Source organism: Sminthopsis crassicaudata, chromosome 4 (genome assembly GCF_048593235.1).
Source record: "Sminthopsis crassicaudata isolate SCR6 chromosome 4, ASM4859323v1, whole genome shotgun sequence".
Taxonomy (NCBI): Eukaryota; Metazoa; Chordata; class Mammalia; order Dasyuromorphia; family Dasyuridae; genus Sminthopsis; species Sminthopsis crassicaudata.
In genome coordinates, this window is record NC_133620.1 from 117,171,350 (window position 1) to 117,194,766 (window position 23,417).

The following is a 23,417-nucleotide window of genomic DNA, read 5'->3' on the forward strand; positions in this document are numbered from 1 at the left end:
GCATTGTTGGTAGAGTTGTGAATTGATCCAACCATTCTGAAGAGCAATTTGGAACTCTTGACTAAAGGGCTACAAATTGGACATACCCTTTGACCTAGCAGTGCTGCTACTGGGTCTGTATCCCAAGGAAATCATAAAGTAGGGAAAAGGATCTGCATGTGTAAAAATGTTTGTATCAGCTCCTTTTGTGATGGCAAAGAATTGGAAAATGAGTAGATACCTATCAACTGGGGAATGACTAAATAAATTATATATATGAAAGTAATGGAATATTATTGTCCTATAAAAAATGATGAACAAGTTGATTTTAGAAAAGCCTGGAAAGATTTACATGAATTGATGCTGCGCAAAACAAATAGAACCAGGAGTACATTGTACACAGTAACAGCAAAAATGTGTGATGATCAACTAAGAAAGACTTGGTTCTTCTCAGCTGCTCAGTAATCTAAGGCAATCCAAATAAACTTTGGATAGAAAATGCCATTTGCATCCAGAAGGAACTATGGAGATTGAATGTAAACCAACACATAATATGTTCACTTTTTTTTTCTCTCTTGTGATTTTTTTTTTTGCTTTGATTTTTCTCTCCCAACCTGATTCATAAAGAAATGTATATTTTAAAAATTAATATACATGTATAACAAAAAAAAAAAAAGCAATTAATGTGAAGGAGTCCTTGGAGGAAAGATAGGTTAGGTAATGGGTAGTAGGTAGAAGTAAATAGAAGAATCAGGAGATTTAGGAAATTAAGAGATACATATAAAGATAATAATAAAGATCAGGAGTAGAATTTATTAGGTTATAAAAATGAAGAGATAATAATCATTGATCCAAAAGTTAACAAACAAGCATAGTATAGGCTTTCTATAGATGCATATGTGTATGTATATATAGTGTAGATATGTGTATGTGTATATATGTATATACATATGCCTATAGGTATAGAGAAATAAAATCACATTTAATTGTAGCCTTTTCAGAGGAAGGGAAGGAAAAAAAGGGAAAAAAGAATAAAGTAAACTGTGTATAGCAAAAAACAAAAGAAAACAAGCAAGATTAGAAAGATGGATAGCTCTGAACACGAAGTATAGTATTTATTATATAAAAAGCTTTCTTTTTCTTTCTTTTTTGTTTTTTGCTGAGGCAATTGGGGTTAAATGACTTGCCCAGAGTCACACACCTAGGAAGGAATAAGTGTCTGAGACCACATTTGAACTCAGGTCCTCCTGACTTCAGGGGTGGTGCTCTATCCACTGTATATAGGCTTTCTTGAAATGGAAATTTATTGTTTTATATTTTGAATCCTCTCCTGTGTTCTACTGTGTATATGGCAAAGTTTTTATTTTTCTATTTTGTATCTAGGCTACAATTAAATGTGGTTTTATTTATCTATACCTTTAGGCATATGTATATACACATACACACATACACACAATATATATACATACACATATGCATCTATAGAAAGCCTGTACTATGTTTGTTTGTCCTGTTTCTCTGAAACTTTCTTCCTTCAGATGCTATGCCCATCTAATGGAAAACTGTTAAACAAAGGATATTATTGCATCATAATAAACAATGAATATAAATAATCCAAATGAAACATAGAATTAAATGAACTGATGCAGAGTGAAGTAAGAAGAAGCAGGAAAACAAAATACCAGTGAAAATGACATAAATGGAAAGACTGAACTGTGGCATAATAATGTTAACATCAAGCTTGATTTCAAAAGAGAAACACAGAAATATATCTTCCTCTCTTCTTTTCAGGGGTGGGAGCTTATGGGTTTGAAAAATTGTATATATTACAAAACTTTGTTGATATACTGGTTAGCTATTCTGAACTTTTTTCCCTCCCTCTTTTTAACTAGAGGAAAAGAAAAGCTATAATTGTAAATGAAATGCTAAAAAAAGAATTTAAGATAATTATAAACAGATATATAAAAAGGGTATAATATCTCTATAGACGTATATATATCCACTTGTACATTTGTTTCCACGTATAGTTAAAATATGATGTAAAAAGTTAGGTTGAGAAACTTAAATTAATTCCAATTTAATTTACCTTTTCCTCCTTCTAGTAATTTCTTAACAGAAAGACTGATAAGTGGTTCAGTTTGCAAAGAAGATAGTTTGGAGCTTGGAGTTTTCATTTTACTATGAAGCAAAGTCTGAAGTATAAGGCAGTCTTCCAATTGCTTCAAGAGAAGTTTCCAGTATTCGGTATCAAGGGATAGAGCCTCCCAGGAATCAGTGAGTCCTTCTGGGTCAGTACCTACAATTGTTTGGGAAAACTAATAGAAAATAGACTAATTACAATCTCTCATCACTCTAAAAAAATTTCATACAAAAACTGCCAGATAATAATTAGAATGTAAAACTTATAGCATCAAAGAAATTATATGCAAATCATATGCAAATAATCTAATTTTCCACACCTTAGTATGATCTTTGGGGAACTGTCCCCAAAGGCATACAATTAGAGTCCTAATCTCCTTACTTTTATCAACTATTCCTTTGTAGTTTCCATTTCATGTTAACTGGATCAAGATTATGTAACTGTACAGCTGCAGAAAATGGCTACTTTTTAACCTAAGAAGCATATAATTTTCAAAACTGCTAAGGCTGCAAAAATTTTGTGCAACATTTAGGCTACCCAAGAAATTAAATTCAGGTAAAATGATCTTCTCTTTAAATATAAATATAAAGAATATCTTTTTTTTTTAATTCCATCTTTCTTAGGCATGTGAGAAGAAAAAGAATAGTTTTTACTAGGTTAATTTTACTTTTGTAATTCCTTTTTTTTTTTTTTTTAAAGCACAATTAAACTGGAGAGGTGGGACTGAGAGGGCAAGTTGGAAACTTGAGAAAAGAGTGGAATAGAGTTCAGATATCTGAAGTGAGACTTACTTTAATGCTATCAATTTAACTAAGCTATATTTGAAAAGGTTTTTCAGTTTATGAAAAAACTTTAATCAGTGCAAGTCAGACTGACTATGCTTATTTCTGAACAACTTTTGGTAGTTTCAACTTACTGATTATATTTGGAAAATGTTACATGTTTTATTTATTAACATGAAATTCTGTATAAAAGTATGGGACTAAAAAGGTTTAATATTAACATCTGCAAATCTATTTTAGCTACTTTTTATCACTTGTTTTGTTAACACAAATGGAAGGATTGGATTTCAACAATCCATGATTTAAAAAATTTGATATTTCTTAACTGAATTTATAATCACTAAGATCTAAGATAGTCCCTAACTTTCAAACTTCTCTAGTTATGGACAAGAAAAAGACCCCACAGAGACAAGCCAATGGATAATCATTTGTGCAACTCAAAATTAAAGATAAAATCATATTTATTGATATTTAAGAAAAAAACACTGAACTTCAGACTTTGGAAGAACTTTTGAGAATCCTCATGTGAGAATCAGGAAAGTGAAGCCTTATGAAGTTAAGTTACTGACCCAAGGGGACTAGAACCAGGTTTTTTGACTCCTAGATGAAAGTTATTACTCATTTTAAAATAATGTGTGAATATTATCTAACTAAGAAGACTGAGATTATCATCTCACAATCAAATATTTGCAGATTTTCAATCAATACTATCAGGTATACATTTCAAATAATTCTAAAGCTTTACCCATGGGGCAAGTCACAAAGAAATATAAATGTTCTACTGGAAAAAGATATTGCCAAAGATTTATGAAGCATCTTTGTTGACTTACTTTTTTCTCAGCTATATTATCAGATATTTGTGCTGCAACAGAATGCCCAACATGTGCAGATAACAAGGCAGCTGCATTGTTCTCAGACTGTATACAAGCCATGCGCATTTGTTGCCACCAAGGGGATACAGACTGTGAATCCCATGATTCATCTATAGCAACTGCAAAGGAGAAAAAGTCCATTTGTCTGCTGTAATTAAATTGTGTTAAGCACTAACTCTGAAAATAAAATTTATACTGACATATCTGTGTGTCAGAATAGGTTAGAAGGTGAATAATTTTAATTCAAAAACTTAGATTTCAATCAGGTAGTTTCCATCTATCCATCAATCAATTATCCTATTCTTTTTTTTTTTTTTTTTTTAAATTATCCTATTCTTAAAGCTACATCTCAACTGAGCACATCACAAACTGGTCACTACTTCTAAAAACCATTACTGTGATTATATTCTATGGTATGACTGTAGATCTTGGTTCTTACATATAAAAAGAGAAATCAGAGCTGAACTTTTCTTGACATTGACTCATTTTATAAAAAATGTCTTTTGCAGTTTTATACTTCTTAAAATAAATTTAAATTACCATTGATAAGTACACATAATCTTATATACAAGAATACAGAAAAAAAGAATTTAAAAGTCTAGAAACTCTTATTATTAGGCCTAGAACAAAAGATATGTCTTTGATCAAGCACTAGCCACCTAAACATGTCTGTGTTTCCCTGAGCTCTTTTCAACACCATTTTTGTATATTTAACATAAATGCACTTTTTTGGTTTTCTTTAATTAGATCAAATTGCGGTCAGAATATATACTATTCTTTCAGATTTTTTTTCTTCAATCTGCTTAATTTCATAAGTCTTTTTATATTTAAAAATTTTTTTAATATTCGTAATTTCTTAGGTCAGAATAACATTACATAGCATTAATATACCATCATTTTTTCAATTATCAGACTTATTTGTTTCTAGGATTCTGTCATTCCAAATAATGGCTATAGTTCTCTAGCTAGGTCTTTTTTTTCTTATTAAAATTTTTCTTGAGTATTAAAACTACTTGTAATGAACCCAATGAGTATCAACATTTTTTGTTAAGTCACTGTATAACTCCATATCCCTTTCCAAAAATATTAAAAGCTTTTTTTTTTCAAATTTTAGCGATACTATTCTTGATAAATACTATTACATACAAAAATAGGATATATAATGATACACTTTATGATGTGTTTCCTAAAAATGTTTAAGTTCAATTTTATAAATTAAATCATATTTTAAGGAACCCTAAATAACTAGCAAAATAAAAAGCTATGTTCTTAGTGTCTTCCAAACAAGTTAGTACTGACCTGATACTGATTAGGAAGGACATTTCAGAAGCTCTGCAGCTGCTTATATAGTTCAAGTATGACAAATTACAGAAGAGCAACTGGTATAACAAGAAGTATATATGTAAAAGCATTTTTCTTACAGTTTTTAAAAAAAGAATTTTATATATATATATATATATATATATATGTTTTGGCTAAGATAAGTGGAGTTAAGTGAATTGCTCAGAGTCACACAGCTAGGAAATATTAAGTGTTTAGGGTCAAATTTGAACTCAGGTTCTCCTGACTTCAGGGCTAACCATTACCTAGCTGCTCCTAAAAGGAATAATATTTGAGAATTATGAATCTCTATATGCATTTTTAAAGCAACTTACCTTTCATCTTGCTCAGAAGAGAAAGCATAGTGTGAAGACAGCAAACAGACTGTGGCTTATCAAGAATATCCTTTTCTTTAGAGAGCCAAACATTCAGGAGTAGAGACTAAAATTAAACATTTTAAAAGTTGTTCATTCTAAAGCAAGCTGGTTTCAAAACAATCTTGCATACACTAGACATACTATATACATCTTTGGAAAAATCTTGTATTTTTGTCAATATGCTGTATGCCTCAACCCTTTTATGGCATTTTTACGTACTAACTGCCTACATTGTGGGCCTTAAGGGTCTTTACTAAGCTCCTGCCCACTTAAGTATCTTCTTTTTCTTCCTTTAAAGTATCTGAAATTATCTTGGATTAAAGCATTGTTTCCAAATACTCATATTAAAATATAGATTATGTGGAAGGAGTATAACATTAACATAGTTTAAGTAGCTTAACTAATTTTTACTTAGTAGAGAAAGGAAATGAAAGAAGGCTATAATGAGATGGTTTTGATGGAGAAAAGAAAAAAAGAGTCACTAAACAAGTAGGGAATGTGGGAGGGGTTATTGAAGTTTACTTTACATATATCCCAATTCTGCCTAGGATTAGCCTTAAAAAAACAAACAAACAAAAAAAACCCACCAGACTATTATAACATTTCTCTACTTTCCCATAAATGTTCATACTATTCAATCACAAAAAAGATCTTTTGAGCAAAAGCCCTGCATCAACATTTATGTGCTTGTCTGGCAGCCATCAATCTCACAATCTTAAACTTCACCCATTCTGAGCAAATAACATCTATGATTTATGAAATTTGCTCAGAGTAAAACTTGGAGTTTACAAAGAGCTTAGTAGCACAAGATTATATGGATGTACTAGGGGATTAGTTACAGTAAAATATTTTCATCACTAACAACAATGTTGTAGTGAATTATGGCTTAAAGATGTAAAGTAAAAGGTGATTAAGGATAGGGATTAGATAAGTTAAATATGCTTCAACTTTAAAAAGTTTTCAAAAATTAATAAACTTCAAAATTTTACTTAGGACCTTTTATAAATCCCATTCTACAATTCTAACCATTCTCATAATGTATGCTATTATTTTAATTTTTACATTCTTATCATTAGGCTAAAAAACAAATACAAAAACCCAACCCTCTAATACATAGAACAGATATTTCAATATCAACTACAAATATTTTTATCACAGTCAAATCACAAGGAAAGTAGAATTTATTCTTCTTTTTGGACACAATGCTAAGTTTCCATTAGATACATTTAGATATCTTTTAATTTCAAGACATATAAATCAATATTTATTTTATGTGATTATATCAATGTAGGAATTGAGTGAACCCCATTGACTTCACCTTGTGATTCAATTCTGAAACTAGGTCAGTTTCTCTTTTGTTCAGTTATGGGTTTACTCCAATTTCTGTCTTCTGAGAAAATTTTATTTATTTTAATCTAGTCCTGTGTGGCTGAAAAACTACACCACTTCTGTTTACATATCTTTAACTAAAGATTTAATTAAGTAATTTTGATCAGAAACCCAGTCAGATACAAGGAGTTTTCTCAAAATTACGTGTGTGTATGTGTATTTGTGTGTTTGTGTATCTCTGAAGCAATTCACATATAATATCTGACAACTAGCTTCATATTGATCAATCAGTTACTGTTTCTTTTTTTCTTTGTTTGAATACAAACACTATGGTAGGACTGGTCTTGTCATGATGTTAGGAAATTGTACTTATTTACTAACCCCCCCAACTTGGAATCCCCCTCTAATTTTTCCTTTAATTAGAAATCAGATTACCTAATCATGTATACTTATTTATATCCATTAATTCTTTTAATATGTAAAAATATATACCCCCATGTTAGGGATACAGTGCGCCAAGCTAAAAAGGCATGATCCTGATTTATTATGCAATTGGCATGCACTGCTTAATAAATCAAAATGCTTGGGTCTCAAACCTTTGTTTCCTCAATTTATTTGCCAAACCAAATCCCCAGAACTGGTTTTGGTATCAGGTAGTATTTCTCACAACAGGAGTTATAAAGATCATTAATACTAATGTGTTTAAATTTTCACACAATGGGGTTTTACTTTTTATCCTTGGTGTTTTTGTGGTTTATTTTGGCACTGGGAAATTTAACATAAGAATATTATTTTTTCATTAAAGATAGACTACAGGATGATTACTAAAAAGAAATATGTATTCTGTACCTTAAAAAGGCCAAGCAGAACATGTTTTACAAGTCTAATTAATGAATTTTATATTAAAATTTTCTTGGTAATTTAAATGCTATTATAATTAATGTGATGCATATAAAGAAAAATAGTTTAGAAGGACTAAAAGTTTAATAAAAAAAAATTAAGAACCTCAAACTAAGCAACCAATAAGCTAACTATGTCATAATGCCAAAGCCATCTCCCCAAAGGAAAAAAGAAACAAGAAAATAAGTCGTAATATGCTATGCTTCTACTATAAATATCCTTCCAAAAATCACAGATTCTCATGTTCCATGTATTAATTTTATATAGATTGCTTTTAAGATTTTATAAGAATCAAGTTAATAGTTTTTATTCTGATACAGTTCATTAGTACAAATTACATAGTATTCTCCATTAAAGTTTGCAATTTCTGTGCTTATCCAATTTCAAGTTTATTTTACATTTATTGAAACCTATGAGAAAACTTGTATAGAACAGAAAAAAACAAAACAACTTTATATGATTAACTAAATCTGGAAATTAACACACTACTTGAATTATTTGGAAAGTTTTCATCTACTTTTTATGACATTTCTATAAGGATAATCATTTGCTACCAGCAAATGCTGAAAGCCTGAAGATTATTCTAAACAAATAAACAAAAAAAAAGTATGCAATAATGAAAAATCAGTATTTTACCAATAAAAGTTGTGGGCTAAATCCAGCAGATTCCAAAGTATGACACATATCTTCTGTGGAGTTTTCTCCATGCAAGCACTTCCAAAAAAAGAAGCTGCCTAGTGAAAAAAAAATTCAAATATGAATTCAAATAAAAATTCAAAAACTCTAACAATATTAACTCAAATCTATGACATTCTCAATTGGAATCAATTTTGATTAAAAAAAAGGGTTTTTTATATGAAATCAGATATAACAGGAAAATAAAGGTAGATTTTATGGTTCTAAATGAGACATTTTTGGAATTGCTAAGATATTTGAAGCAAAACTTGAAGAAACAGCAATTAGCTGTTTAGCTATTAGTAATTAGCAACTAGCAAGGTACTGTTTTACAGTACCTAAGATACTGCTTTATAAAGACTAAGCATTCAATAAATATAGGTGACATAAAACACAGGAAACACAACAATAAAAATGAATGGCAGAGTAAATAGAAAGAGGGTCACTGAATTAGGATTCAAAGTCCCACCTCAAATACATACTGGCTGAATGGCTTAAATAATCACTTACTCTTTCTCTCAGGGCATCTCTACAAGGCAAAGTTACAGAAGAGGGGGTTGAAGTATTATGAGTGAAGGAATTTTTCATCCCGGGAGTACCCTACTCTGATAAAATCAAAGGTCTGGCTCCCCAACATCATAACTACTATTCTGACAGTAATATATAACTTTCAAATTTTCAAAGTGTTTTATATACATCATCTGTCTTTAGCCTCATAACAAACTTGTAGATGGGTATAAGAGATATTTTTAGCTCTACTTTACAAAAGGACACTAAGGGATTCACCAAGGACCAGCTTGGGTCCTTTGAATTTCATAACCATATACCTCAGATGGAGTGGGCAGAGCAAGGAAGAATGTATGACCTACCTAAAGCCACATATTCTAATTCACTTATTTTCTTTACACTGATCATATCTTTCTCATATTCTAAATATTCCAGGAATGTTGTCACAGGCAATACACCATCTTTATCATCGGCAAATCGGACAGTGGTCTTGGTATTTTCTTGTTTATAGTTCTCCAATAATGCCTGAAGCCTAACCAGTTCTTTTTCATCAAGCCTCAATAACACAGCCAGCTCCTAAAAGACAAAAGATACAAAATCATGATTCTTCCTCAATGTGTCTAAAAACTGCTTCATCAAGTCCCTCTAAATGGGATTGAAAGACTTTTATATTAAATTATAGGCAAAAAAATTTGCTTATTGATAAAAAGACATTAATGTATTCATGGAGACATCATGTGATAACAATGCAATAATCATGGAATAAAGAAAACTATTTTTGTAAAACCACTAAAATAACATCAATGAAAAATTTATAATTCTCAGTACTAGATATGTATGACTGAAAATGGAACATTCTAAATTGTTACACAGTATAAAATACAAAACAATAATTTGGTCTAATTTTACTATATTCAGCAGGAAAATCAGATAGCAAAAAGAACCTCAAATATTTCAGAGGTCATAGGTACTCCACAAACCTTGGAACCAAATCCTTCACATTATATATTAGTATTAAAAAGATCTCTTAATAATAATACAATAGACTTGGAAAGAATTTTAAAGGTTTTTCTGTCCAAATCCTGTTCAAAGCATTCATCTGTATATCTCCTACCATTATCAGTCAATTTCTGCTGAATCACCTCCAATATAAAGGAGACCATTCTTTTCTGAGGCTGACCATTTTATTTTGTGATAGTTTTCTAATTGTTAAGAAGACATTTTTCCTTATATTAAACTGATATCTGCATTCTTGGTAACTTGTACTCATTGGGCCTAGTTCTGCCCACTGGGAATACAGAATAATTTTTTCCTCCCAATTGGCAGTACTTTAAACATGTGAAGACAACTAACATGTCTTTAACTTTTATCTACATTAAAATTTACCAGTTCTTTAAAGTATTTCTGTTATTAAGTAGTTTCCAGTCCTTTTGCTATTCAGGTTTTTCCCAAATTAGTGAAATATACTTGCATAGGGAAGATACCTCTGCTGAAATCTTACTCTGATAACTAATCATGATACAGGGATGACTAAATTTTTCAAAGTTATGCCAGCAGAACATAAATTAGTTAAGTAACTAGACTGAAAAAGCTTTGATAGGGACTCAGTAAGATACCATGAATCTGCTTACTAAGGACCAACTTACGTAAATTTGAAAAAGAAATTCACCAAGTTAGCAATTTAATAATGAAATTTTTGACCACAACAATTCTAAAAGATAGATTAACCAGCCATAAAGGAGTAGCAACTGGCATTGATTGAAGGGAGTAATCATACTGAAAATATTGGACATTTGAAGAACTATAACAAGTAAAGATTAAGCTAAATGATAACTTGTATGCGTATGTATTATTCCTATATATAAACTATAGATGTTACTAAGGGACTATGAACTCTAATCTGAAATATGTAAGATCTCTAGAATTTGCAATAATTTGCAGTCATACATACACATACACACACAAACACAATTCTGGAGTAGGAGAAACCTAAGAATTCACTTCAGTTTAACTCATTTTATAACCAAAGAAACTGTGTTATCAGAAATGAAAAGAAATGGAAAATTATAATTCAAGAATCATTGAAATACACTAAACTTGATAGACACTTGACAAACTCTACATAACAATCTATATGAGAAAACTGAACTCAAAATTTTTTTCTTTTAATTATAGCTTTTTATTTACAAGATATGCATGGGTAATTTTTCAGTATTGACAATTGCAAAACCTGTTGTTTCAATTTTTCTCTTCCTTCCTTCCACCCCCTCCCCCAGATGGCAGGTAGACTAATGCATGTTAAATATGTTAAAGTATATGTTAAATACATATCCATACAGTTATTTTGCTGCACAAGAGGAATCAGACTTTGAAATAATATATATTTAACCTGTGAAGGAAAACAAAAATGCAAGCAGACAAAAATAGAGGGATTGGAAATGTTATATAGTGTTGAACTCAAATTTAAAAAAATATTATTTATTATCTGAAAAACAAATGTATTATGTATAAATCATTAAGATAAATCTTAAAATTAAACAACTTGTGTTATTTTTATTTTTATTTCACTTTAGAGGCAACTTTCATTTATATATATATATATGTATATATATATATATATGCATATATGTGTATATATATTTTTTTCTTTTTTCTGAGGCAATTGGAGGTAAGTGACTTGCCCACGGTCATCCAGCTAGAAGTGTTGAGTGTTTGAGGTCAGATTTAAATTCAGGTCCTGCTGACTTCAGGGCCTGCACTCTATCCACTCTAACTGCCTCTAGGCAACTTTTATTTTAAGGATTGATAGAAATGTAACATACTTTTAAACATTGATAGTAGTCAAAGTTATGTGTTATTTCCAACAAAAAACAAAATACATTAATGTAAACTAAAGAGATAAGAATGACACTAAATTTCACCAAAAATTGGTCTAGAACATGAAGGTATTCTTTATAAAATAGAAAAAAATTTAACTAAAAAAAAAAAAAAAATTTTTTTTAAGTTACCCACAGAAAATTCTGGGAAGATGGCAGATTAGGACAGTAATTTTCAAGCTCTTCAGATTTCCCCCACAAACAAAACAAATTTACACCGCAGAATGAACACAGAATGGTGAAACACAAAGATGACTTGGAGCAAAACTTGTCCCCCTCCTAGGACAAGGAGAAAGACCACTCAGGTTGGGGATTAGCCAATGTGAAGTACAAACAATTCCAGCCTAGCTTTACAGAAACAACAAGAGGGGAGTCCTGGGGTTAGCTGGGTTTGGCTGGAGTCTTAGCAGGAATCACAAAAATTTTCACCTCTCAGACACTGAGTGGAATCCTGATTCTGGGTTCAGGAAGAAAAAGAAAATCTCTACTGATTAGGAAGTCCAGGCCCAATTGTACTACTGAGATGTGGCCCTGGGTGAGAAGGAAGCAGCATACCCAATGAGTGCAGGGTAAGTGGGGCAAGGATGCTGCTGGCTGAGGACAACTTGTAGAAGGGGGAAGTTTTTCTTTTGGGGTTCCAGGTCAGAGGGAAGAGCTGAAGTGAAGCTAGAAGCATCATCTCCTACCACATGATTAGGTGCTTACACTATTACTTCTCATTTAGACTAAAAAAAAAAAAAAAAAAAAAAGAAAGGTGTTCTTAAAAAACCTAACCATAGAAATTTATTATGGGAATAGGGAAGACCAAGGTTCATCTTCAAAAGGCAGTGAAATTAAAAAAAAAAAATCTTCTTCTACTCCAAAGAGAATTTATACAAGAACTCAAAAAATCTTGTCACTTAACCCCAACTGCCCCTGCAAAAACCTAACAATTAAATAAATAAATACTGGGGGGAAAATTAGTTAAGCAATTAGGAAAGGGTTTATAGAGAATTAAGGAAGAAAATAATTCTTTGAAAATTAAAATCAGGCAAGGAGAAGTTAGTGAAGCTATAAGAGACCAAGAGATAACAAAACAAAAGAATGGGAAAAAAAAAAAAAGAATGTGAAATGCCTTATAAGAATAAAAGAGAGTAGAAAAGTCTGAGCTCTTCCTGATTTCCCTCAGATCAAGCTTCTGAACTGGTTTTGGAGTGATCAAACCCACAAATATTTGGAGTGTAATAAATTTCCAGCAGAAGATATTTTGGAAGAAATTCAGAAAGGTCTATTTCAATTAGGCACAGAGGTAAGAGGGTAGTGGAGGAGAAAGCAGCTGAAGGCATGCACAGCACAGGGATTCAGGGTGGTATAGTGTCCATGCACTGGGATAATCTACCAGGACGCTCCTAGCCAAAATACAGCAGCATTTTTCAGAAGCCAGTGGATCAGCAGACTAGCAGTGAGACCTCCAACAAAACTACATCAAGCAAATAGTGAGTCTCTGAACCCCAGAATAAGCCTGTAAAGGAAGCTTGAGAAAATCTCCCCTTTTCCCTAAGAGAAGACCTCAACCTTTAAAAATGAGCAAAAAAGCAAAAAGAACTCTGACGACAATTAGCTTTTATGGGGACAGAGAAGAATAGACCTTAAACCTGAAGACACTAAAGGCAAAATGACTCCAGATGAAATCCCAAAGGGTGATATGAGTTGGTCTCTATCTCACTTGGAAGAATTCAAAAAGGATCTTAAAAGAGAGTTAGAAGAAAAATGAGAAAAGGAAATGAGAACTTTGCAGAAGAGTTTGGAAAAGGAACACAAAAATTATCTGAAGAAAACTGTAAAAAGAAGAAGAAAATATAAAATATCTCATTGGAAAAACAATAGATCTAGAGAACAGATCAAGAAGAGAAAATATAAGAATAATTGGACAACTTAAAAGCTGTGTAACCAAGAAAAGAACCGTGACACAATAATGCAAGAAAAAAATCCAAGAAAATTGTCCAGGAAAGATAGAACACAAAGGGAAAGTAGAAATAGAAAAACCCCACCAATCACCACTCCAAAGAGATCTTTTGTAGAAAATACAAAGGAATATTATTGCCAAATTTCTTCTTTCTTGCAAAATTTTCTCTTTCATATGGGGTTTTTGAAATTTGGCAATAATATTCCTTTATACTGGAGTAAAAATCAGAATTGTATAGGACTTGGCAGCAACCACAAAAACAAAAAACAAACAAAACCTCCACAGACCATGGAATCATATATATTGGCAATCAAAATAACTAGGTCTGTGGTCAAAAATATCATACTTGGTAAAATTATCAATAATAATGAAAGAAAAATAAATGGACATTCAATGAATTTGCAGATTTTCAGGTCTTTCACCCAAACTAGAACATAATAGAAAATTTAACATATAAAAGTCAATGTCAAAGATCAATTTCAAGGCTCTTTTTAAATTTTTTAAATTATTATTATTATTATTTTTTGCTGAGGCATTTGGGGTTAAGTGACTTGCCCAGGGTCACAAAGCTAGGAGCTGTTAAGTGTCTGAGGCCAGATTTGAACTCAGGTCCTCCTGACTTCAGGGTTGTGCTCTATCTACTGTGCCATCTAGCTGCCCCAATTTCAAGGATCTTAACATGGACAAATTGTTTATGTTTTTACATGGAATTGTTTACCATAAGTTTAATACTGACACAGTAGGGGGCAACTAGGTGACGCAGTGGATAGAGCACCAGCCCTGAATTCAGGAGGACCTGAGTTCAAATCTGTTCTCAGACACTTAACACTTCCTAGCTGTATGACCCTGGGCAAGTCACTTAACCCTAGCCTCAGGGGAAAAAAATACTGATACCAGTAACTGAGTAGCTCAAAAGAAAGACTGGGGTAGAGTTGAGTATGATATGACTCTTAAAAAGCAAAACTATTTAAGAAAAGGTAAAAATAATAGTTATGTTATGCAGATTTAGTACAGAGGAAGAATAGACACAAAAAGCATTAGAAGGGAGAAGAGGGCTCATAGTTCTGAAAGCCTACTCACATTGGGAATGAATTAAATAGGCAACACTACATATATACTATGAAGATTACAGCACCCTCCAGAATCTACAAAGAAATAAGGGAGAAGGATGGCTGATGGGTGGAGAGGTTAGGGAAGACAGGAATAGAATAAGGTGGGGATAATGGGACAAGGTATGTAGATTAATGGGAAAGATCTGCATAAGATAAGTGGAGGTACAGAAGGGTATTTAGATTAATAGGAGTGGGATAAGGTATGTAGATTAATGGGAATGTGATAGTGAAAAATGGGGGGAGAAAATAAAAAAGGAATCCACGCATGAGGGGAGATTAAATAATAGCAAGGCAAGTAAAGGAGAAGAAGTAGAGGAGTTATGAGAGAAAAGAAATAAAAGAGATATACAAAAACACTGTACTAGGATCAAGAGTAGAATTTAATAGAAAAAAAAAAGGAGAGCTAGTAATCATTGGTCTTAGACAAAGTCAAACTTTAAAAATTCGATCAAGAGAAAAATCTTACATTATACATCAGCCATATTTTTATTGTTTTAGGGTGCATGTTTATATGTGCAAATACTTATGCATATATATATTCATGTATGTATATATAGGATGTGTGTGTGTGTGTGTGTGTGTGTGTGTGTGTGTATGTGTAAAAATATCTGTGCTTCACTGTAGCTTACTTGGGGAAGATGGAGGGAGATGAGAAAGGGGAAAAAAGAGTGCTCAGCAGCAAACAAAAGAATAACTAACAAGGAAGCAAAGAAAAGATGGATACTCAGGAAAATAATTGTTATATATTTTGAATCCTGATGTCCTGTTGGGCACATAAAAATGTTTTGTTGTGTTATATAAAATTTTTTTTAAAAGATAAAAAAAACAAATTTTTTAAGAGTTTTAAGAAATGCGTTATGTAGGTCCACTGGAAAAAGTTATAGATGATCACAGGCAAAAATAACATTGATGAAAAAGCATAAATAGATTGCATCTTATAGGTAGAGGGACTAACTGCATTGATGAAATTATATATTCATTGAAGTATCAAAGCAAAGAACAATTTGGGCTATAGTTTTATTCCCTATAGAACCTGAAAAGTCAGTTACTACAACAAGTAATCAATAAGTAGTAGTTCATTTTTAAGGAATTTAGTTTTTCATTTTATGACAAATATATGTATATACTTGTCATATGTATACATATATATACATATATATATATATATATATATATATAGTGAAGCATCTATGATATTTCTAGGTAATAATGTAGAGACTACTGAAATATGATGATTCTTTTCCTTGGAATACTATTCATTATTGCTAGTATCAACACACAATTCAAGATAATGAAGAAATGGCCCTTGCAATTTCTAATGACAGGACTGTGTATCAATAAAAATATTACAGCATTCAAGCAAACAGCAAAAACAAGTTTACCAGTGATATCAAAAGATACAAGATCAATGATTTAGTAGATGGTTTGTTTCTATGAAAGTGAGTTTCTCTTGTTCAGTAAGTCTCCCTTTTCCCATTAAGAAAAGAGATATACTTCAAATCCAGGGTTGATTTTCATAACATGGAGGTATACTAATTGTTTTAATGCAAAAATATTAAAAGGATTAATGACTTCACAAACCTTAATAAACTCATTTTCATGATACCTCTTTTGACAGATTGATAAAATGTACAAAGTTTTCACAGAGGAATCTGGGGGCAGACAAAGTTGAGAGTTACTACTATATACTTCATTTTAAGGAAAACTATTTTTAAGTCTATGGAAAGGAAAAAAAATAAGTCTATTAAAATTAGTCCAGTGCCTATCACACAGTAAAGTGCCTATCACACAGTAAATGTGCTCCCAATAAATGCTTTTTTGATTGATAAAAAAGTCAAGTAAAAATATCAGTTTACAGCAAATATTATGGAGTATTTTCCAACAGTAGGGAAATCAAAAAGTAGATTTTATAATTATTTTTAAAACATGTATTTACATTGACCTATTTTATAAAACTAAATTCAAAATAATACCCAACAGAACAAACAGAATGAATTTTCATTAAAAAAAAAAAAAACTAAGAAAACTAGTGTCTTTTAATTCCTCAAAGCCAAGTTTTTCCTATATCTTTCAACAATATTAAAATTGTACAAATATGGTGATGCTAACCTATTTTACTGAAGAAACCTGTCAGACGAAGCTAGATTTCACTGAACTTAAGAAAGGTAAAAGGCTCTTTGAGAAGAAAAAATGGATTAATAATAATACATACCCAAAGCAATCAAATAAGAATTCAAGAAGGCTAGCTAATGTTCTTTTAAAGAAAAATAAAGTAGTTCACAATTTCTATTTTTACCACTTTCAAAAGACACAGGATAAGCTCCTATATTGCCTTAGCATCTATGTATTAAATCTTCCTACACAGCTACATTTTGGGATTACTCACATTATTGGAGAATGATGTGTCTGAACACAACCCAAGCGAATTCAGTTTATTGACTGACTCATAAAGATGGAGTAATTTAAGCTTGTTGTCACAAAACTGGAGCAGTCCTTCATCAACACATTCAAGCTCTAAAGCATTGGAGGGAAAATCAAATTAAATAGCTATATTTAACAATGTATTAAAATCTTCATACTAATTAAATTTTTAAATATTACATTCTTTGATATACTATAGTTTATAATTTTCCTTAAGTAACAACATGACTATTTCCCCAACCCAATCAACTGCAGTGATTTATTAACTTTAGAATAAAATATAAATTCTTCTATTTAGCTTTTAAAACCCCTTAATAAACTGGTCTCATCCTATATTTCCAAGCTTACCAGATATTATTCTACTTTTTACTGAGTCCTACAGCCCAAATGGCTGTCCTTCTCTTCTTCACATATGACAACCATGTTGTGTCTCCATGCCTTTGCACTGGAAATCTCATACGCCTAGAATGTACTCTGTCTCATAGGAGTTCCTCTCTTCCTTTAAGACACAATTTAAGGATCATCTTCTACATGAAGCTTATCATAATCTCTCTAACAGTGTCCTCTCTCTCAAACTACCTTGTTTTCAATAAATTTGCACTTAATTTGTATTTATTTATTATATATTTGCTATTTGTTTATTTGCTCACTTATTTATTTATTTGTATGCTCTTATTGTTTTCCCCATTTGAATGTAAATCCCTTGGAATTAAGGTTTGCTTTGGTTTTTGGTAATTATATCCTAATAGTGCCTAGAACACAGTCGGAACTTAATAAATATTTACTGATTGAATATATTATGGTGTTTTAACCATGGTAGATAAAAAAGAAAAGATTTTTCTCAGTCCAAGTATCCTACTTACTTAAGTTGAAAAGGATTTCTACTACATATTTACAAAGAAAAACATTAAAGAAAATTATTAGTTTAAATAATAGATTGAAAAAAAATTTTCATTGTGTGATTTACATATTAAGAAAGATTTAAAAAATAATGTACATATAGCTGATTGGCTCCAAACAAGAACACTATTTTCTATCTTTAGTCTTTGACATTCTTCCTGAGAAATACTTAATTTCTCTTACTTCCTTCTAACATTGCGGAAGTTAATTTGAATAATGAATTGTTTTAAATGAATTCAACAGAAGATGAAATGATCAAATTTTTCTTTAAAATTAAGAATTATCTCTAGTACTTTTCAACATTTTTATTTTAAACGTAATGTTGAAGAAAACAATTTTTAACATTTTTTAAAAAGAACAACAAACAACATAAATTTAAAAACATTCTAATTCTAAGTGATCTGTCTTCAAGCATGATAAAAATTCAATTTTTACCTTTGAAATATATTTAAGGGTCTCATTCAAGACTTCAGTTAAAAGAGTAATTTAGTTTTGAATTTTCAATAATGACTAATCTATTTCATGACAATAGAAGACAGCTACAGTTTAGGTTTTTGTCAAAGGAAATACAAAATTTTTTACTGAACACAAAATTAATTGTAGGCACACCTGTTTTGAACAATAATAAATTTCTTAAAAGTAAAAATAAAATGTTTAAAAAGTTTAAAAAGAAAAAAAAAGATAATTTAAATTTACCAGGGAAGTTCATTCTAAAAGTTAGGTGTGGATATTAATTCAGGATAAGAAAAAAATTCAGGAAAAAACCATTTAAGATAAAAGTGATGTGATGGAGAATATCCTAACCCATACTTTATGGTACCTTTAAAAATCCATACTTTAAGCTATGGAATTTAAATGCAATTAAGTTGAAAAAAACAAAGCCTAGAAGTAACTATTAGGGCACCACTAGTTATAAAGACAAATTATCCCAGGGATAATTTTATATACAATATTGATTTCATGAGAAGGCCTAAAATAGGCTCTTTTAAACTTAGGAATAGTGCTAACAATTGTGCAGTCACATTTTCTGTCCCTGTACAAGCTAGTTTTAGCTTTATGCAAATAAAAAAAAATCCACTGATCTATTCCAAAATTAATATACATAGTAAAAATATATGAAAATGACCACAAAGAAAATTACATGAGTATAGATGGGTTAGCACAAATTATTACTATTAGTAGGAAAGCAATTCAAAAAGTATATGTAAATGTGGATTGTGGGTTATGAGTATCATCTTTCCATTCAAAGTACAATTTATCTTCTTTCCACAGACCACATTTATACCCAGAGCACTTACCCTCTACACAATTCTTCTTCTTATTTCATGAAATAAAACTAAATTAGGGAAACAACATAGAGGATAGTATTGCTTTCTATAAGTGACCAACTACTATTTCCCTCATGCTAAAAGTACAGAGATTCCATTAACATAGTCCTATAAGCTGCACATTACTATGCATTATAATTATTGGTGAATGTACCTTATATTTCAACTAGAAGGTAAACTCTATGGTGGAAAAATACAAGTTTATTTGTAAACAGAAGTTTAGAAGTCTTATCTATAATTTTTAAGTTCTCCCCAAGTACTCAATAGTACTCTGAACAGAGCAGTCACTTAAAAAATGTTTATTAAATGTAAATATACTTCACCTTTTCTACTAAATTACGGGAATTTACGGGAATATGTATCAAATTACAATCTTCCCAATTATATCAATTAGGAAAAAATTAACAATTACTCACAGGAAGTCAAGATAATAAATTTTATAAAAATAAAAAAAAAAATTTAAATTTGAAACACATTTATATCCATTTTCTCATTTAAATAACCTTTTACATCATAATCATTAAGAGAAACATTTAACATCTCTCTATAATTAAAAGCATACAATCATATTTTAAATATCCAAACTCTTAAATAGCTGGATTATAGCAGTGATGTGATCATTATTTTTAATTAATGTGAACTGTCATTTTACCTTGATTTGTTAAAGTGTCCAACAAGGTCTGAGTGATGTTTCTAAGGCAGGAAAATGGTAAACGCTCGCTTGCTAAAATGCTTTCCAAAGCCTAGGCAAAGAAAGAAATTCAGCAACTGAATGACGAGAAGCCAGAAAATCCATTATCTTCATTTCATTATATTTAGGGATACATTTTCAGAATACTGAAATTTAAAGGTAAAACCAATTTAAACATAAAACATTTTATATGAACATTGATAATTTTAAAAGTATCAGAGACTAATTTATTAAATTGCTGGTGTTCACATGAAATATTTTATACAAATAAATTTTGCATCATGCTATATTAAAATACAAGGTCAGACAACAAAATAAAGGCTGAGGTGAAAAACGAAGAGAAGGAGCTGGCATGGAAGAAAAACATAGAAAAATATTTAACTAATAGAAAGGGGTTCAGTAAATCCTATGCTTCTAATGGAATAAAGAGAAATAAACAATAGTTACTATCATGACAGTAAGAAAAATACTGACACAAGTTTACATTTAAATATTGATTGTTATATTCTTACATGACTGGCTAGTCAAGTCAACAAGCATTTATTAAGCACTTACTATATGCCAGGAACTATGTTAAGTCCTGGGGATACAAAGAAAAGCAAAAATACAGTCACTGCCTTTAAGGAGCTTATATTCTAAAAGGGGAGATATGTAAACAACTAGGAAAATGCAAGATTTATAAAGAGGAGATAGAAAGTATTTTTGGAGAGGAAAGCATTAACTGTTTTTTTGTTTGTTTGTTTTGTTTTTTGTTAAGGCAATTGAGGTTAAGTGACTTGCCCAGGGTCACATAGCTAGGAAGTGTTAAGTGTCTGAGACTAGATTTGAACTTAGGCTGACTTCAGGGTTGGTGCTCTATCCACTGCACCATCTAGTTGCCCCAAAAGCATTAACTATTAAGGAAATCAAGAAAGCATCTTACAGAAGTGGGATATTTATTAGCTGAATTTTGAAGGAGTTAGTAAACATTCTAGGAGTGGAGTACAACTAATGTTAAGGAATGGAAAAAAGGAGATGGGATGTCTTCTTCATGGAACTGCAACAGTAAGGCATGGAAGAGAACAAGGTCCAAGAAGCCTAGAAAGGTAGAAAGGGTTCAGGTTATGAAGAGCTTAAATGCCAAAGAAGTTTCTATTTCTTCCTGGTTATAATAGTGAGCCAAAAACTTTACAGGGGAACATAGATCTTATACTTCAAAACAATCACTTTTTTTAGCTTAATGGAGTTTGGACTGAAATGGAGAGGGATTTAAATCATGGAAACCAATTACAATTGATTAGATCCATAGGCCACATTAAATAGGAATAGTGGGGAGCAGTGAGGGAAAGAAATAAATATTTATTAAGTACTTGCTATATGCCAAGTTCTATGCTAAATGATTTACAAATATTTCATTTTAATTTCACAACTCTTTATGAAATGAGTGCTATACTTATTCCTGTTCTGTAGTAGAGAAAACTGAGGCAGAGTAATGTCTGTGATTTGGCCAAGGTCATACAGCTAGAATCTGGGGTTACATTTGAATTTAGATCTGGCTGATTCCAGGCCTAAATGCCCAATTAAAACAACTAGCTGCCCAGGCAAGACTAATTTCTCTTTCTTCCATAATTTTCATTATCAGTATCATTAAAGAGATAAAGCACAAAAGTTAAGGTGCATGTTTGTTTCTTCTCCCATTAATACACATTATACATTAATCTGTTAGACATTAATCACTTAAAAGTAGAAAATTGAGAAACAATGAAAATTTCAGGGAGAAGGTTGAAATAAACTCAATGAAGCTAAGCAACATGGTTTACACATATGAAGAAGTGAATGGAAAAAGAACAGGACAAGCAGTGGTTCAGAGTGAAATATGCAGAGTGTGCAGGTGCAGAAAAAGGAGATAATTTTTATCAAAGATGTATGTGTATATATTTACCTGTTTTTTGGTTGCAGGATACTTAATATCAAGAATTAATTCTTTTACTTCAGCTTCAATTAAATCTGAAAACAATTAGTTAAATAAATTTTAAAACATGAAAAATTTGCAAACATCCATATTATATAAATTATTCTATAAGTTTCTAGATTATTCATTATCTTTCAATTTATTTAAAAAACCTCCAAATGTGCCAATATAGGCCAATTCAATTTTACAGATAAATTCTAAGCTGTGTGTACAAATTATTAAGGTTTTGGAATGTACTTCTTAGACTCTATTACTGATTTTTAAATTACCCAAAATATTCAAAAATATGATTTTCATTTAAGGATACTTACCGAGATTTGGCGTTTTCATTTTCAGTAAAGTTCCTAGTTTCTTCACCAAATGCAGGTCCTTGGCTCGTTCACTCTTCTTATCACTTAAAACAGTAAATGCTTACTTTAAAATGGAGAAAGATGAAGTTTCCTATCTATTCTAAAAGGTTTAAAGTTTCTTTTTCCCTTTTTTTTTTTTAACTTTTTGTATGCTATCATTAAAGATACTAATTAAATCTGAAAAAAAAAATGGCTCTTTATGGACTTAGAAAAAAGAGTTTGCAGAGGCATATTCAATAGAAGAGAGATAATAAACCTTACCTTAGAGCTAAATGGAAAGGAACATTAACTGTTTTTATGCTTCCAGATACAGGATCAACAAGACAGATCTGATAAGTCTGTGGCTGCCAATTCTGACTGGTAACGTTATTTAAGCCCATTATTTTATAACCAGGATACAGTAACCTACAGAAACCACATACCAATATTATAAATACATTGGAGAAAGGAAATATTGCCAAAGTGTACTTTTGTTAGAATTACGGATATCTGAGAAAATACTTATTTAGAAGCATCAATCAACTCTACAATTATTGATTAAAATCAGAAAAAATGAGCTATCAGGATTCAACTAACAGGGATTTGCTTTTCCTTAAAGAAGGGTCGACATCACAGAATTATCCATGCATATGTTTTAAAAAATAAAAAACTTTAATAATAATAATAAAAAAATAAACTCAGTTGAAAAAAGAAAGAAAGTTATTCCAGCAAAGCATGATCAAAGCAACATGGCTGGAAATGATCGTTCTGTTAATAAATACTATAGAGATTTCAATGGAATTCCAATTACTGATGCACAATAAACTGTCATTCAAATGGGGAAGGGGGGTGAGAGGCAAAGTAAGAGACAGTAGCAGTAGCTTCTGGTCATGGTATCTCACATATGCCATAGCTTAAAATGTCAGTGAAGACAACTTCTAAAGACTAAAGACTCTGTATTAAAGAATTAACAGCATTTTTTA

At 30.9% G+C, this 23,417-nt stretch overlaps 1 protein-coding gene across 2 annotated transcripts in view; it reads right to left on the minus strand.

Moving 5' to 3' along the window:
* RAB3GAP2 (RAB3 GTPase activating non-catalytic protein subunit 2) overlaps nucleotides 1-23,417 on the minus strand; it is a 118,300-nt gene that overhangs the window by 24,972 nt on the left and 69,911 nt on the right. For both annotated transcript variants that reach the window (XM_074309200.1, XM_074309199.1), the window contains exons 15-24: nucleotides 22,717-22,860; nucleotides 22,417-22,499; nucleotides 22,076-22,140; nucleotides 20,116-20,206; nucleotides 17,201-17,328; nucleotides 9,244-9,457; nucleotides 8,336-8,433; nucleotides 5,429-5,534; nucleotides 3,732-3,892; nucleotides 2,066-2,294 (exon numbers count right to left, since the gene is read on the minus strand). In XM_074309200.1, the coding sequence (XP_074165301.1) occupies nucleotides 2,066-2,294; nucleotides 3,732-3,892; nucleotides 5,429-5,534; nucleotides 8,336-8,433; nucleotides 9,244-9,457; nucleotides 17,201-17,328; nucleotides 20,116-20,206; nucleotides 22,076-22,140; nucleotides 22,417-22,499; nucleotides 22,717-22,860 (1,319 nt within the window). The remainder of the gene's footprint in view (nucleotides 1-2,065; nucleotides 2,295-3,731; nucleotides 3,893-5,428; nucleotides 5,535-8,335; nucleotides 8,434-9,243; nucleotides 9,458-17,200; nucleotides 17,329-20,115; nucleotides 20,207-22,075; nucleotides 22,141-22,416; nucleotides 22,500-22,716; nucleotides 22,861-23,417) is intronic.